Genomic DNA, 17532 nt, shown 5'->3' with positions numbered 1-17532 from the left:
ATTAAATCATCATAAATAAATATTCAATTCAATTCAATTTGGAAATGGGAATTTTATTTATATTTTCTTAGTGCTTGATATGATATTCATCAGTCGTCAGATTTTCTTTTTTTTCAATTTTCAAAAGAAAAAACAAGCACAATCATCATCTTCGGAGTCGTTGGACATTTTTTCTTTTCTTTTTTTTGCAACAAAAAAAAAAATTTTATCTCAATCTCACAGACAAAAAAAAAAATTTTTTTTAGATAAATTAAAAGAGAAGAACCGGCAATAACAAGTTTTATTCCTAGATAAAATGATGATGATGATGATGTAATCACACATTGACCGCATGAGAAATTTATATATGCATATGCATAATATATAAATCGATGGTAAGTGGTATGTACTGATGATAATGTTGATTGATTGATGCTCTATGTGTGTGGTTGTTGTCAGGATGAAAAGAAAAAAAATTTTTTATTCTTTAATCATCATATTGGCTGGTAAGCAAAATTATTAATGATGATGATGATGATGATGATCATGGTAGAGAAGAAGAAGAAATTGAACCAAATTTTTTTTTGAGTTTGTGTCCTCGATATCAAATTGAATAAATTCTTGAATTGTGCCCATTTTATATCGTTCAACCGTAACTATTTTTTTTTTTACATTCGGTTCATTGCATTCAAATGAAATGATGATTGGCCACCAAGAACAAGGACACAAGATAGACGAATGCCATTGTCATGGCCATGAGAATTTTTTTTTTTTTTTTGCATTGGACCTTGGAATATTCTGTGATTGATTTGAATCATTTCATTTCAATTGGAGGACATATTGAGTGATGAGCTGGTTTTTCCATCTATTTATACATTCTTATTGAATTTTTTTATAAAAAGAAAAGATTTTTTTTTTCTGGCGATGATGATGATGAATATGATGATGATGTTTTTTTTTCGCCAATTTATCTATTGATTACATTGATTGGCATTGTGGTATTTGTTGATTTTTTTTCTCATTGATCGAACTTTGATCGATCAACCATTAAGAAAATGTTTATTGATCAATGTATGGTTTCAGCACGCGTTTTGATTGAAGGAAATAACAAATATGAAACAAAAAAAAAATTATCAAAATATCACACACACACAATCATGAACGTCATTGATATCAGGCGAAAAACATTTTTCTCGGTACTTTGATTATTCGTTTCATTTAGATATATACCAAATATTTTTATGGTATTTCGTTTATTTTGGCACACACAAATACACGGTTGATAAATCAAGCGCGCAATGAAAAAAATAATGAGAGCAACAGAAACAAAATCAGCGTATATAAAAAAGAATGGCCAAATTTTGTCAAATATCACATTTATAATAATAATTTCATTTGATTAAATTCATCAATTTCAGTGATCATCATCAACATCATTAGCATCAGAAATCCAAAATCATAAACATCATTAGCATCAGAAATCCAAAATTTCGAATAAAATTTTTCCATACGTATTTTGTGTATGTGTATTCACGCATTATACATGTATATGCACACATATTCCTTCTTTGTCGGATAAACTGTGACATTTCATTTCATCATTTTTTTAACATTCGAGATTTAAATTCATAAATAATAATAATAGAAAAATGTCAACCTGAACCAAAAAAAAAAAAAAAAAAGATGACTAAATCAATCATCAACGGTATATACTGAAAACAAGTAAGCAAGCAACCAGCAAGCAACAATTGTCATCGTCATCATCATTGTCATTGAATGTAAAAAAAAACCATCACCATCATGATGATGATATGTTCATCATCATCAATTACAATGAAAATGATTACTTGCTACACAGCTACCCTAAAATTGTTTGTTGTTTTTTTTTCATTGTTGAATTGACAATTTTTTTTTCTTGTTATTGATTTCAATTTGATTGATTTGTTTGTTTATTACATCCAAATCAATCAATGTACAATGAAATGGTTCGATTTTTAATATCAAATATATATAATCATTATTATTAACCGGAAAGTAAGTAAGTAATAATAATAATAATAAAGAAAATAAAAAAATGATATCATCATAAAGTTTTTTTTTTTTAATCATCATCGTTGTAATAATAATCTTGGCAACAAGTATCACCCGGTTTTTTTTTCGATATATTCATTTTTTTTTTCAATCTTTCAGTGCATGTATACATTTAGTGTATGCTGTGTGCTACACACACACACATTCTTTATTTTGCCACAACCTGAAATGGCACACCAAAACCACCACCATGATCATGATGATGATCATCATCATCATGTATGGGTAAACGAATGATTTTCTTCTTCATTTTTTTTGTGTGTTGCTATTCGCCTCCTTAAATCATCTGCCAAGTTACAAAAATGTGTGTTGTGGATAATGATCAAGAAGAAAGCAAAAAAAAAAAATTAGAAGGTTCAGCCATTTTGTACATGATGATGATGATGATGATCATAATCATTTAACTTAAACAATTTATATAGAAAAAAAAAGATTACAAGCCGGCATTTTGAAAAGATTCACGCCTATTTGTTCATTGTTTGCCAATGAATTCATCATCAACAGTTTAATTCACTTTGATTCAATTTAGTAAATTCAGACACACAAACACACGGTGAATGTATGTCTGCTTCGTTTGGCTTTTTTGTTTCGTCTATATATACATCGACCACTATCCATCCATCCATCCACAATATAATAATTTATTCCAGACTTTTATTTCGAATCTCGACTGTTTCGTTTCGTTTTTTTTTGTTGTTCAACTGTGAAGAATCCATTCATTCATTCATTCATTCATTCAATTCGATTGAACACGTGCTTCACGGCAAATCATTGTTTTTCTTCAATCGCTGTGCGTTTGAAGATTTTTTTTTGTTTGTTTGAATTTAAATTTTTTTTTGCTGTTATTATTGACCACTTACCAATAATATTCTGTTGGATAGTCTGATTTTTTTTTTCATTACAATTTTTATATTCTATATAAACAATGAAGAATCTATTATTATTGTCGAATAATAATAATAATCAAAAAACATACATGATTGATGATTGTCATAATGATCTTCATGAAGATTTTAATTATTGCCAATTTATCTGTATGAAACAACAACAACAAGAATCGATTACTTTGATTGCTAGTGTTGCTGCTATTGCCACTGCCACTGCCAATGGTTCAAACATTTGGTTTGTAGATCATTCCTAGGGAAAAACAACAAAGGTAAGTTGCATTTTTGTTTGTTGTTTTGTGAATTCTGTATTTTTTTTCTCATTGAAAATTGTTATTCTGTAGAATTGAAATATAAAGAATTTGTCGAGGTTAGAATTTTCGTTTTTTTTATTCGTTCGTTTGATGTTTGCAGTGTTCTAAATTTAGAATTTTCAATGATGAATTTATCTATTTAGAGACAATGAATGAGAGAGAGAGAGAGAGAGAGAGAACTTCGAATTCTATTACCAACAACACTGGCTTGTTTGTTTTGTTTTGTTCAGTGAAAAATAAAGTTTGGCCGAATTTGGAAAATTTTCAATTTATCAAATTTTTTTTTTCATTCTTATCATTTTTTTTTAGTCAAAATCAATTTGTTTGATTTGGTTTTTTTCCTATAGTCTCTTGAGATGTGGAAAAATTTTTGATCTGGTGATCGATAGTATTGATTTTTTTTATATAAAATAATGATGATGATCTGTCGACCTTTGTGCTTTTTTTCGAATTTTATTCATTTTGTTTCCATTGGGTTAATATGGGCGTTTACTATTTACATCCCACCACCGTTTGAGTCAAATTGAGAAATTGTTTGTTTCCGTTTTTTTTGACATGTGATTTTTTTTTTTGGTTTCTGATAATTTTCAATGGAAAAAACTTTGTCACTAAAGACAAAATTTGATCCGAATCTAGTTCATTCATTCATTCAGTCATCATCATCATCACGTCACATAATTATCATCATCATCATATTATCATCAAGTGATAAAACGAAAATGAAAAATAAAAACATTCGATTTTTGTTCACAATCGAATGTACATTTTTCACATCATCATCATGTGATTAAATATCACCAATTTCCGTGATGCTTAGAGGTTTTAAAATTTTAATTTTTCAAAAAAAAAAAAAAAATAAACAAACGAAAAAAAAAATTTGAATTTTCAAGAAAAAAAAACAAATCGCCGGTACTATTTTCATCCAGTGGCCGTGAAATAAAAAAAAAACAAACAAAATTACCGATTCCATATATTGATGATGACCTAAATTGATGTCATTTTGTCAACATTAAAAAAATAAATGAATAAATGAATGGGAAAGCGAAAATGAAAAATTTTTGCTGAAAAATCCCATCAAATCAATCAATCGATCAAATCAATGGTGATAAGAAAGAACGAAAAAAAAAAAAATTTTCTCATTCATTTCCTCGTAACAAAATGCATGAGAATTTTCCATTCATTCCATTTTGCATTCAATCAACCTCGATCGATATGCGTTCAATGTACAAAAATTTTTTGGATTTTTTTTTGTCCCTGATACCATTGGTTTCGAATGAAATTCATTTCATTTTAGTGCAATTTGATTTTTGTTTTGGTTTTTCGTTTGGTTCACTTTCATCATCATCATGACGACATTCATTGAATCAATCGATTTATTTATATCTGAAAACAATCGATTTTTCTTTATGTTAATCAAAAATGAAAAAAAGAAAATATTTTCATTTTATTATGATTGAAGTTTGTGTGTGTACCAGGGGTAACAAACAAATATAACTAGAACATGAACAAACAACAAAAAAAAAATGCTGAAAATGCACCAAAAGAAATCAGTAAATAACTAATTATCGTCGTATATACGTCAAACGGATGGTAATTTAAATTTTTTTTATCGTTCTTAATCATTTCTTAAATTATATATACTCATTTTATTAGCATAATTTGGTCATAATTGATTTTGATTTTGATTTTCTTAATGATTTTTTTTTAATGACAGAAAAAAAAGAGACATGTATAGATTACAATAACAAAAGAACAAAAAAAAAAAGACGCCAATTAACAACCACAAACACAACAATGTATAACTCACTGTTGTTTGATGCAATTTGATTCTATCACCACCGTTATTATTTGATTATTTTTGCATTCACAATTCATTTCACTTCGGAATCCGTAATCCGTAATCGGTAATATAATATTTAAATAGGATAAAATAGAAAAAAAATTTTGATTTCATTATCGAAACAAAACAGGAATAGAATGCATGGATACATACACCATATTTATATATATTTATTATATGTATGTTAATCATAATCATCATCATCATCATTACACTGATTTGTAATGACGATGATGATGATGATTTATATTACATGCCATTCAATTTGGAGGTAGTTTTTTTTTTGTTATAAATCAAATAAAGAAAAAAGAAAAATGGTCAATCATCCATTCATTTGTCAAATTGTCGATTGTTGCCATCATTTGTTTTTTGTTGACTGTACATTAGTATATATATGGTATATGTCTCTGCGTGTTTGTTTAATTTGATCAAACGAAATTTGTCTTTCTTCATCTCCACCCACATACACACACACACGTAGAGTTTGATTTTCTTATTTTGTTTCTTAATTTTTCTTTTCTTTTCTTTTCTTTTTGTTTTTTTTTCGCCACATTTTTTTTCCAGCAATAAAAAAAAATATATTAAGCCATAAACATCGATGATCAATACAAACGATCCAAATCTGGTTCATTAATATTATTATAATAGAATAATTATGAAGATTTATCATAAATTTAGCCAACAAATTGAACGATTTTGTTGCTGCTATTGTTGTTGCTGTTGTTATTCATACATAATCATGAAACTTTGACATTGGATTGTCATTCAAAATTAAATTCAAATTTAAATTCATCAACCGCCAACGACGACGACGACGACGACGACGATTTATATTTCATCATTCCACGATAAATTGACAAATTTGAAGAGAAACAACAACGACAACGACAACGACGACAACAATAAAATCTATCTACCATCATTGTCCCGAATATAGATCTCAGAACTTTTTTTTTATTATTAGGTTTCCTTTTCACATATACATACACATACATACACACACACACACATTCAAATTAGGATATAATTATTGGTTTTTTTTCTCTAGAATCAATCAATCAATCGATGAATCGATGAATGAATGAATTTTTGCTAAACTGCTGTTGATTACACACACACACACACATTTGATTAATATTCAAATTGTCTGCTGAACAAACAAACGAAAAAAAAAACTGAAAACAATAATCTACCTGTGTGTGCAGTGTGCAAAAAAAAAAAATTTTTGTTTTTAACATCACAAAAAAAACTTTTAATTAATTTTGTTCTTTTGTCAACTCACCACCGCCAATATCGTCAATTAGAATTTGATCAATTTGAGACAATTTTTTTTGTTTTTTTGGTCATTTGAATTTTTTTTTTTGTTTTTCGTATTCATCATCATAAACACATAAATCATCATTATCATCATCATGTATGTGACAATGTTAAAAGATGTTTATACAACAATAACATCATCATCATCAACTACAGCGATATCATCGACAATGGAACCATTGGATCAACATTCTGTATTATGGATATTGATATTGTCATTTATTTTGGCATTTTTTCTCGCATTTGGCATCGGTGCCAATGATGTTGCCAATTCATTTGGTACATCAGTTGGTTCAAAAGTTTTAACACAACGGCAAGCATGTATATTGGCAACAATATTTGAAATCAGTGGTGCTGTATTATTGGGTAAGTAGTATTCGTTCGATTAATTGATTGATTGATTGATCGAATTAATTTTGTTTGACCATTTTTTTAAAATTAGGTTATAAAGTATCATCCACTATACGTGTTGGCATGATATATGTGGAAATGTATGATGATACCAAAGTTTTAATGGCCGGTTATTTGGCCGCATTATTTGGTTCAGCATTATGGAATTTGGTGGCCACTTTGTTTGGTTTGCCAGTGTCCGGCACACATAGTATCGTTGGTTCTATGATTGGTTTTTCAATCGTTGGTCATGGTTTTGGTTCAGTAAAATGGCAAGAATTAATACGTATCGGTATGTTGGTTGGTTTGTTGTGTTTGGGGAAAACATAGTAATTAATCCACTACATCGGTTTCTTTTTTCATTTTATTTTACAGTTGCATCATGGTTCATTAGTCCAATAATGTCCGGTCTAATATCATTGTCATTGTATTTATTTATACGTTGGTATATTATTAATCGTGAAGAACCGCTTAAAAATGGTCTGAAAATGTTGCCAGTTTTCTATGGTTTCACCATATTCATTAACATTTTTTCCATTGTTCATAATGGTCCATTATGTAAGTTGTTTGTTTTATGGATATTTATCTAACGAAAATGAATTTTAAATTTTTAAAATTTTTTAAATTTTAGTTTTAAAATACATCACCTGGTGGATTGCATTGATAATGGCCTGTGTTGTTGGCACAGTGGTTGGCCTTCTAGTACGAATATGGATTGTACCACATTTACATGCAAAAATTCTTGAAATTAAATCCAATCTTACACATACAGCCATTCAAATGACACAACAACATTTGGATCATCATCTTCATCATCATCAACAGAAGAATAGTAAAGAAAATCCGGTCGATATAATGAAATTAACACCAATTGTTAATAATGATGAAAATGGTGGCATTGATAATAGTTGTCCACCATCGGCTAATAATAATAATAATCAGAATCAGAATCAGAATGATGATCATGACAATAATAATATTCGAAAATCGATTGATGTAGAAATAGCCGAAAAAAACAATGTTCAACAATCGTTCGATGTTGATGATGATAAACCAGAAGTGGCAAAAATTTTCACCTTTTTACATATTCTAACAGCCTGTTTTAGTTCATTTGCTCATGGTGCCAATGATACGAGGTAAGCAAACAAAAATCTGCTTCAATTAATTTGACTGTTTCCATTTATTTGTGGTTGAATTTTTTCATTATTTTTTTTTTTAGTAATGCAATTGGTCCATTGGTTGCTGTAGTGATGTTATATCAAACCGGTACACAAACAGATGAAAGCCCATGGTATTTATTATTATTCGGTGGTGTTGGCATGTCAGTCGGTCTTTGGATTTGGGGTCGTCGTGTCATACAAACAATGGGCAAAAGATTAACGAAAATAACACCAAGTACTGGTTTTGTTGCTGAAATTGGTGCCGCCTCAACCGTATTGTTAGCATCGAAAATTGGCCTACCAGTTTCAACTACACATTGTCAAGTTGGTTCGGTTGTATTTGTTGGTAAAGCAATGAATAGCCAAAAAGGTGTTAATTGGAAATTATTCATCAATATTGCAATATCATGGGCATTAACAGTTCCATTAAGTGCATTATTTGCTGCAGCTGCAATGTGGATACTTATGTTTACAGTATAAAACAATTCATTCATTCATTCACCATAATGATGACAAATTCCATAATGTCATAACGTCATTCATTTCAAATTTTTTTTTTTTGAATTTGTGCTCGTCATGATTATCATCATCTTATACCATATTGCATCGGTTTTTTTTTGTTTTGTTTACACATGCATGAATAATCAACACGTGCATTAGTTTTAATCAATTAAACAAACACACACACACATACACAAAAATGTCAACAACTGCTCCCCCCCCCCCACAAAAAAATGACATCATTTTCTACATTTTTTTCTACATTGATCATGAATCATCATCATCATTTTAGAATCCTTAAAGACTATATTATATTTTGAAAATACCAAATACATACACTCTCATACACAAACAAAATGATAACGAATCATTTACTTAATTTTTTTTTTCAAAAAAAAAACTTTTTTATTATCGATTATTGATTATTTTATTATTTAAATTTAAAAAAAAACAAATTTCAATTCACACGTTATTTCTATGTCTCTCTCTCTCTGTGTGTGTGTGTGATAATTTAAAATTTTCTAAATTAAATTACTGTATATATATAGAAAATCTATTTTTGTTGTACGAATGAATTTTTGATTTTTTGAAATATTACGAAATGTCATGTCATATGTCTACCTCCCACCGCTCTACCAACCACCCACCCACCCACCATCTACCTTTATTGATCTCTGTGATGTTTTTTTTTTTTTTTTTTTGTTTGATAAAATCAATAATCAATAAACGTTTTTTTTCACATTAGTTTTATTTTCATTTTCTATTCAATATTTTTTTTTTTTTAAACAAAAATAAAATAAGAAAATTTTCAACAATTTTTTTTTTGTCATCGTTTCTGCACTGGACGATATTTAAAACTTGAATTCAATGAACGTCTTTCCCATAGATTACGACGGCTTGCAAATGACATTAATGCTAAACGTTTTTCATCATCATCATCATTGTCATCATTATTGTTATCAAGATGGTTACCATTATTGCCATTGCCATGATGATGATGATGACATTGATGATTTTGTTTTTGATTTTTTTTATTATTTATAATTTCATTCCATGCTCTTTTCTTTTTCGATACCGTTAATGATGATGACGACGATGATGTTGATGTTGATGATGATGATATCTCTTTGGATTGTTGTTGTTGTTCCAAATTATTCTCTTCATTCGATTTGTTTGTTGTCGCGTTTTTCTTTGTAGCCACCATTGATGATAATGTTCGAATACTGGATAATCGTTTCGAACGTCTTGGATTTGCTGTTGCTGTTGCTGTCGCTGTAGTGGCCATTTCTTTCGATTGCCTATTTTTTTTATTCCGTTTTACAACGGTCAATTTCGATGATTTTGGTGGCGATGATTTCGGTGTCGGTGGTGATAATGTTAATGTTGATGTTGATGGCGATGGCGACGGTGACGGTGACGGTGATGACAAATCGTCAACCGTTATGATCGGTGATGGTAATTGTTGTTTGTTGTTGTTGCTGATGATGATGATGATGATTATTATTATCAATCATCATCATTTCAGCCATCAATCTTCTATCATAATCGTAAGTAAAATTTGTTGTTGCTAAATCAGCCAATGCATCACGATAAAGTAGATCGATATATAAATCAATCTGACGTTGATCAATATAATCAATTTGATTCAATTTTAATTGATCAACATTCATTGATGAATGATGATTTAAAATTTTTACCTCCAATCGATCAATAATGGTACGAATTTCTTGTAAAAATTCCAATACATGATGATTATTATCGAATCCATGTTTAATGGGCGGCAGATTTGTTGAATAATTCATAATTATAATTAAAATTTCTTTTGCGAGAAAAAAAAAATTTAAATCAAATTCATTTCATTTATTCACACATCACCAGAAAAAAAAATTGTTTTTATATTGACGTCCAACAACAATGTCATCGGTCAAAAAAAAAAAAAATTTTGGATAACAAAAAAAAAAAAAAATTACCGCCTCACTTTTATTGAAATGCAAAAAAAAAATTCCATATCCACCCAACCGCCACGGATACGTAGAAATAGAACCTAAGATCACGTGATCGAAATTCGTTGCAAAAAAAACGATCATCTGTTGGACCAAAAAAAAAAAAAAATGATGTTTAAACGATGATGGTGATGGTGACGATGATCAATCTTTTTTTTCAATTTTAAATTTCTATATTTCCATCATTGCTCAATATTTTTAACATCTAAAAATTTTATTATACTCAACCCCCATGCACAAATGTTCAAATCATCATTTTTGAGTTCCATTTACTGAAAACATTTCGATTTTTTTTTTGTTCTCTCCACTCATCATTCATCCAATCATCATCATCATCGGGTTTCTTGGTCATTTTTTTTGCCCCTGTGCCTTGATCTCGATAATTTGTTGCTTCAAAAAAAAAAAAAAAAAATTATCTCCTTCCAATACGACAACAACAATAATACAACATTTCATCATCGTTTTAATGATGCGCAGTTCAATATTTTCATACACATTCATCATATGCAAATTGTCTTAAAAAAAAATTTATTGAATCATTGATCAACAACTACAACAATGATGATGATGATGATGCAAAAAAATACACGTCGTACACAACGTTTTAATAATAATAATGTATTACAATTTCAACCGGAAATTATACGTGCCATAATTGGTCATGATTCGATTCGTGTACGGGAATTACTTCAAATGAAGAATAATAATGATCATCATCATGATATGAACACATGGATCGATTGTGGCTGTCGTACACCATTACATTTGGCCGCTGCTTTAGGCCGTGATGAATCGTTACGTGTATTACTTGAATCTGATTATTATACGATAAATTGTCGTGATAATAATCTGGTTACACCATTACATCGTGCATGTCGTAATAATCATATTGAATGTGTACGTTTATTGATTGAACATAATGCCGATATTAATGCACGAACATTGACACATTTAACACCATTACATGTTTGTGCACAAATGGGTTCATTGGATTGTGCACGTTTATTAATCGATCATGTCAACAATATTGATGCAACCGATTCGATTGGTGCTACTGCATTACATTATGCTGTTTATAGTAAAAATTTACCACTAATCGAATTATTATTGGAACATGGTGCCAAAGTTGATGTACAGGATAAATATGGTCTTCGTCCTATACATTATTCAGCAATGGTCGATAATAAATTGGCCGTTATACAGCTATTGATTGAACATGGACAGACCGATGTTAATGTCCGAAGTAAATCATTATTGACACCATTACATATAGCCATTGTGGAAAAAAATCTGGATGTTTATAATGCATTATTAAATTTTGGTGCCGATATGGATGTAAAAGATTTGTATGGTAATACAATCGCTCATTGGGCTGCATATGTTGGTTATTTGCCCATTTTTGAATCAATCATTCAACATAAAGCCAATTTGATTGATATACCAAATCTTAACGGTGTTTGGCCATTACATTATCTTTGTATGATTCGATTTCCTAATCTAAATGTTTATCCTATTGTTGAACAAATTATTTATCATTATAAAAATAATGATGATGATGATGATAACGATGATGATGATGATGATGATGATCAACATTCAAATTCAAATAATTTGGCCAAACATTTAAATGTTGTGGACAAATTCAATTGTACACCATTACATTATGTTGGCTGTAATGATATGGAAATGGTCATATCAACATTAATCATTATGGGTGCCGATTGTAATGCCTGTGATTATCGATTAGAAACACCAATTCATAAAGCTGTTCAACATGTTAAATTAGAAAAACTGAAAATATTACGAAAACATGGTGCCAATATTAACATGACCAATAAAGATGGCCACACTGTTTTACATATGGCTGCATATTCAATGTTATCATTATTTTGTAAATTTTTAACAACCATCGATAATGATGATGAATTTGGTAGTGGTGATGTTATTTGCGATACAAAATCAATGGATAAATATGGTCGTACAGCACATTATATGGCCGCTTATAGTGGCAGTATGGATTGTCTTTATGAACTTGTTGCTTCTGTTACGATGACTAACGAAGATGATGATGATGATGATGATGATTATATTGTTTCCACCTGTTGATGCATATAAACGTTCATTATTACATTATGCTTGTGCAAATAATTTTGTTGGCATCGAATTTATACGTTTATTATTACTTAAAGAAGATGAATTTGATCTATTATTTGATTCATTACCAACAAAATTATGTTCAACATTGAGACAATCATTCTCTCGATTCGATATTAATCAACAAGATATATATGGACGTACACCATTACATTATTTATGTAGACAACATGAATCGAATATAACCGATATTGTTCAATTATTCATTGAATCTGGTGCCGATATTTCTATTGTTGATGATCAATATTGTTTACCATTTCATTATGCCGTTGCAAATGGTTATTCATTGGCATTAAAATATTTGATCAATATAAATTGGTTATCAGATAAAGAAATTTATAGAAAATTATCCAATTCATTTATCTGTCCATTACGTTTGGCTGTATATTATGGCCATTCAAATGTATTGAAAGAATTAATTCAATTTGGTTTCAATGATTGTGATCAAGCATTCGAAATGGCCATACGTCGTTCACAATTGGATTGTGCACGATATCTATATGAATTATGTCGTAATTCAGAAACATTTATACGAATGTCATTGTTTGCCGCTGCTACTGGTGATCGTAAATCATTATGTTTATTATTCAATATAGTTGATAGAATATTGCCAAAAGAACGATTATTAATGCTTTCATCATTAAGTCCAAATGGTCATTCGGTAGTGAATTTTTTATTATATAAAAATGTGGACATTAATCTACGCGATAAGAGACAACGTAATGCACTATTCTATGCTGTAATCGGTGCAAATCATCATACAATACAATTATTATTGAAATCAGGCATACAATTTGTAAATGATGATCGTGGTCATAATGTATTTCATCTATGTGCACAACGTGGTGATTTACAGACATTTATTTTGTTGTGTAATTTTTTTCATAAATCAAATCATAGATATCTACAACATTTATTAACAACAAAAGATTGTAATGGTTTTACTGCCATCCAGATTGCATGTTTTGAATGTCATCAAAATATTCTTGAATATTATCTAAATCTAAATCTAAATCAATCATCATATGTATCATTAATGTTTTTTGCTGGGTATGTTGTTGTTTTTTTTCTGTTTAATCGATTGATTGAATTTTTTTTTTCTCTTTCTACAAATTAGATTCTGTCACAATTTGGAATTTATCCAATATATCCAACAGAAACACGGTGCAAATGTTTTGATTGATTCACGTGGACCATTTGATAGGTAATGTGGTAGCTGGTTTCATGGTGTTATGTATAATCAAATTTTTTTTTCGTTCTTTAACTACTATAGAACATTGTTACATTATTGTTGTATGTCCAATATTCCGATTGAAGATTTTTATTTAATCAAATTATTGATGATTGAATTGAAAATGGACATTAATCAACCGGATCAAAAAGGTCTAACACCATTATTGTATGCTTCATATTCGGGCAATTATTGTATTGTACGTTATATTCTGGCTAATTGTGCTGAAGCCAACATAATGGCCGTTGATAATGAAATGAACAATATTCTTCATTTGGCCTGTTTATCACGATCCAAATTGACTGGAATGATTTTAATTGAACATGCAAAACAATGTGGAAAAATTGAAAAATTGATAAATGGCAAAAATCACCATGAACAAATACCATTACATTTGGCAGCGAAAAAATTGATGCCAACGTTGATTAAAGAACTGTTATTTTGTGGTTCACCATGGGATTGTTATGATTCATTCGGCTATTCACCAAGTCTTTATTGTACGCCAACACGTTTATCGGCAATTTGTTTATCAATTGTTGAAACATTTATGGTGCGAATAGATGATGATGATGATACATCAGTTTTGGATACAACACAACAACAACAACAAACATCTGAAAATATTTCAAACAACAACAGCAATAATACAATCAATGATGAATCATCATCATCAATAATAATGGTGAATAATTCCATTGTAATCAATAGTAAACATGTACAATGTCAACAAAAATCACGTCAATCATTACCACCGATGGAACTTATAAAAAGTTATGAAAAATTAATCTGTGATAAAATTTCAAGATTATCATTACCTGCTGCTGCTCAACAACATCAGCCACATTCCAATCATAATCATAATCATCATAAACAGAATCATACAATAGCCAACGATAACGATGACGATGATGATGATTCAGATACCTATTGAGAATTGAATTTAAAACTTTTGCCTTTTTATATTTATTTTTTTCTCCTTCTGCTTATGAAATGAATTTTTGAACAAAAAACAAACAAAATCAAATAATATTTTTTTTATATACTTTATTTACCTAGTCTAACAAGAATAATAATAATAAAAAAAAGAATTTTTTCCAAACTATTGAATTGACTGATTGTTGTTGAGATTGATTTTTTTTTTTGTTCAGTGTTTCGAAACCATTCTTGATTTAACATTCATTGATTTCATTGTTTTCACCAATGATTCATTACTTTGACTTTTGATTGAATATTCTGGTGATGATGATGATGATGATGATAATTGTTCAAGATTGGCTGATTTGATTCGTTCTTGTGTTGTTGTTGTTGTTGGTGGTGGTGGTGATGGAACAATACAACAGAATACACGACCAAATAAATCGAATACTTCGAACAGGGCAAGAAATGAAAATCCCATATAAACACCTAGTATACCACCGATTGCTCCCAATAATGTTGTAACGGTATATTTTGGATATTGTGTAATTTCCTGATAACTTAATGATTGAAAATAGATTACCACTTTGGCCATATTGTTTTTATCCAATTTCATTTCTGCATCTTCATCATTCGAATCATCATCCTTATCGATCACTATTTCGACTGCTTTGTTGTTGTTGTTGTTGTTGCTGTCGCTGTTGCTATTGTCATTTGGATTATTTTTATTACCAAAATTTGCCGTTGTCAATATCGAACATTGTTGTAATTCTTGTCCGGTTGAAACAAATTTTTCAAACGATAATTCCGTACATCTTGGTGGACAATCACAATTTATCGTTTCATTATAATACATCTGATGTATTTCTTCTGTACATCGTTCATCTTCTTTTTGTTTACGATTATTACATTGTGGTACATCTTGTTTAGGTGGTGGTGATGATGGTAACCAACAACCACAATAAATTATCGTAAAACGTTGCAAACATAATTTCAAACAGATTTGTGTGGAATATGCATCATAATTTAATTCTCTTGCCCATTTTTCTAGGCCAAGATCACGCCATACATTGGAACATTTATCTGGATATGGATGTGGTAATCGTGTTATATTCACCATACGTACACCAATATATGTAACAAGACCTGGCGCTACGTGTACAGAATCTTGATCTGGATCAGCTCTTGCTGTACTATCATGTATGACAATTTTAGCACCAGATTCCCGCGATGTTGGCATATATTGTTCGGTTTCCAAATTCAATACAATTTCTAGACCAAATTTTGGTCCAGTAAAACCGGAAAGTGAATCCTGTACTTTAAAATGATCAATATGAAGATTATACGTGTAACAATTACCATAAGAATTGTAGAAAAAATGGCTAAAATCTTTTAATGGGCTACAAGTACGGCCAGCAAAAATACATTGTTTAATCAGATCCGTTCCATGATGGCCAATAAGTTTCGCTTCTTCGGGACGATTTTTAGCCAAATCAGCTAACCAAGATGAAAGTAAATCCAGCAGAAAAAACCACGGTGTTTCTCCTTTTTTCACACTAGATTTCAACGTTTCTAACCATGGTGTTGTACAATTATTCAATGATTTAACAATCTTTTGTGATGTATCATGAAATAACCGTATAAGTCGTGGTGTTTTGAATAGACATTCACGATTCATGAATGTTTTCGTTAATTTTTTCAACGTTAAACGAATATTATCCGGAAGTATATCGCCAACATCACTACTACCTAGTCGACAGCCAGTTGTATCGGTGAATGCTTTCATAAACAACATCGGTATAATATCCAGACTATTCGATACGTTGAAACCAAGAAAATTAGCCAACTGTGTCAATGTTTCATCCAATGGTCCACCTGACCCATCTGCCATTGATTTTACCGATTCTTGAAAATCATTATAAATATCAATAATACTGGAACCTTTTTGGCCATCACCACGTACGGCATTACCAACTTCTCGTACTGTTTTCAATATATCCTGTAATTTTAATTGTCGTTTTCCACGTCTTCCCGGTCCACGGCGATTGGTATTCGAACCACCTGGTTCTGATGAAGTTTTTTTCAATCCACAAATACTTTCACCTTGATCCATTAGATCTTCCATCATCTATGTGATAAGAAAAATTTCAACTACAACAACAACAACAAAAATAATCAAAAAACTTACATTTGAAATTTTACATTGATTCAACATATCACCAATTTTTGCACACAGAATATTTTCAATAATTTCTGGTTTTTCAACATTTTTTGCTGCACAAAATCTTGATCGATGCACCAGATTTAGATTGCAAATAGTTATGGCTGGAAATGGCAATACACGAGAATCAGCAATACGAACATTAACCGTAACCGGATATTGTACATAATCTTTAATCAAATCAATCAAATCACGTACAGTCAATGTGATGAATATGAGTACGACACCTATCCAAAATGATTTCCGTATACCAGTAGAGCTGAATATACGAGTGAAACCCGGAACACCGGAATCGGCACCCAAAGTTGTTAATCGTGTACCCATGATTGATGGCGATGGAATGAAATGAATTATTGAATATCAGAAATCATCAAATCAGAATATTATTGCAACTACCAGAACAAAACGAAAAAAATCCACTAGAATTGATTCAATCAATCAACAATTTTTCTGGGCCGAAAATCAACCGCCCACTATCCACAAAAAAGGTAATCAAATTGATTGATTTGAAATCGAAATGAAAATCGGTCGT

The 17532-nt window shown here is 30.0% G+C and overlaps 3 protein-coding genes across 7 annotated transcripts; 2 read left to right on the top strand and 1 right to left on the bottom strand.

Moving 5' to 3' along the window:
* Positions 1–1352: 1352 nt before the first annotated feature.
* Positions 1353–9028, top strand: NaPi-III (Na[+]-dependent inorganic phosphate cotransporter type III). Of its 5 annotated transcripts, none has more exons than XM_075734244.1 (7): positions 1353–1701; positions 2365–3226; positions 5673–6791; positions 6868–7107; positions 7191–7373; positions 7447–7951; positions 8035–9028. In XM_075734244.1, the coding sequence occupies exons 3-7, from the start codon at positions 6521–6523 to the stop codon at positions 8453–8455; spliced, it is 1620 nt and encodes a 539-aa protein (XP_075590359.1). In that variant the 5' UTR covers positions 1353–1701; positions 2365–3226; positions 5673–6520; the 3' UTR covers positions 8456–9028. The 5 variants fall into 5 exon arrangements, with proteins under 5 accessions (XP_075590359.1, XP_075590357.1, XP_075590358.1 ...); XM_075734242.1 differs by having other exon boundaries at positions 1379–2017; positions 2119–3226; XM_075734243.1 differs by having other exon boundaries at positions 1434–2013; positions 2119–3226.
* A 1387-nt stretch (positions 9029–10415) lies between these two features.
* Positions 10416–14963, top strand: LOC124497510 (uncharacterized). The gene is given in 4 exon segments (XM_047061168.2): positions 10416–12554; positions 12556–13683; positions 13751–13837; positions 13907–14963. Coding segments are annotated over 4 exon segments (3621 nt in total). The 5' UTR covers positions 10416–11037; the 3' UTR covers positions 14796–14963.
* A 28-nt stretch (positions 14964–14991) lies between these two features.
* LOC124497513 (epithelial sodium channel subunit beta) lies at positions 14992–17002 on the bottom strand. Its single transcript, XM_075734232.1, has one exon. It carries the CDS (start codon positions 16905–16907, stop codon positions 15009–15011), a length of 1899 nt encoding a protein of 632 aa, XP_075590347.1. The 5' UTR covers positions 16908–17002; the 3' UTR covers positions 14992–15008.
* Between the last annotated feature and the right edge of the window lie 530 nt (positions 17003–17532).

This window comes from Dermatophagoides farinae, chromosome 9, assembly GCF_024713945.1.
Source record: "Dermatophagoides farinae isolate YC_2012a chromosome 9, ASM2471394v1, whole genome shotgun sequence".
NCBI classification, from domain to species: domain Eukaryota; kingdom Metazoa; phylum Arthropoda; class Arachnida; order Sarcoptiformes; family Pyroglyphidae; genus Dermatophagoides; species Dermatophagoides farinae.
Note: the sequence above shows the minus strand (reverse complement) of the source record. Positions and strands in the feature narration are given on the sequence as shown.

Coding starts and splice junctions, on each gene's coding strand:
- NaPi-III (XM_075734244.1), top strand. CDS start 6,521: ATGTATGTGACAATGTTAAAAGATGTTTATACAACAATAACATCATCA. Junction 6,792..6,867: donor CAGTGGTGCTGTATTATTGG/GTAAGTAGTATT, acceptor TTTTAAAATTAG/GTTATAAAGTATCATCCACT. Junction 7,108..7,190: donor GCAAGAATTAATACGTATCG/GTATGTTGGTTG, acceptor TTTATTTTACAG/TTGCATCATGGTTCATTAGT.
- LOC124497513 (XM_075734232.1), bottom strand. CDS start 16,907: ATGATGGAAGATCTAATGGATCAAGGTGAAAGTATTTGTGGATTGAAA.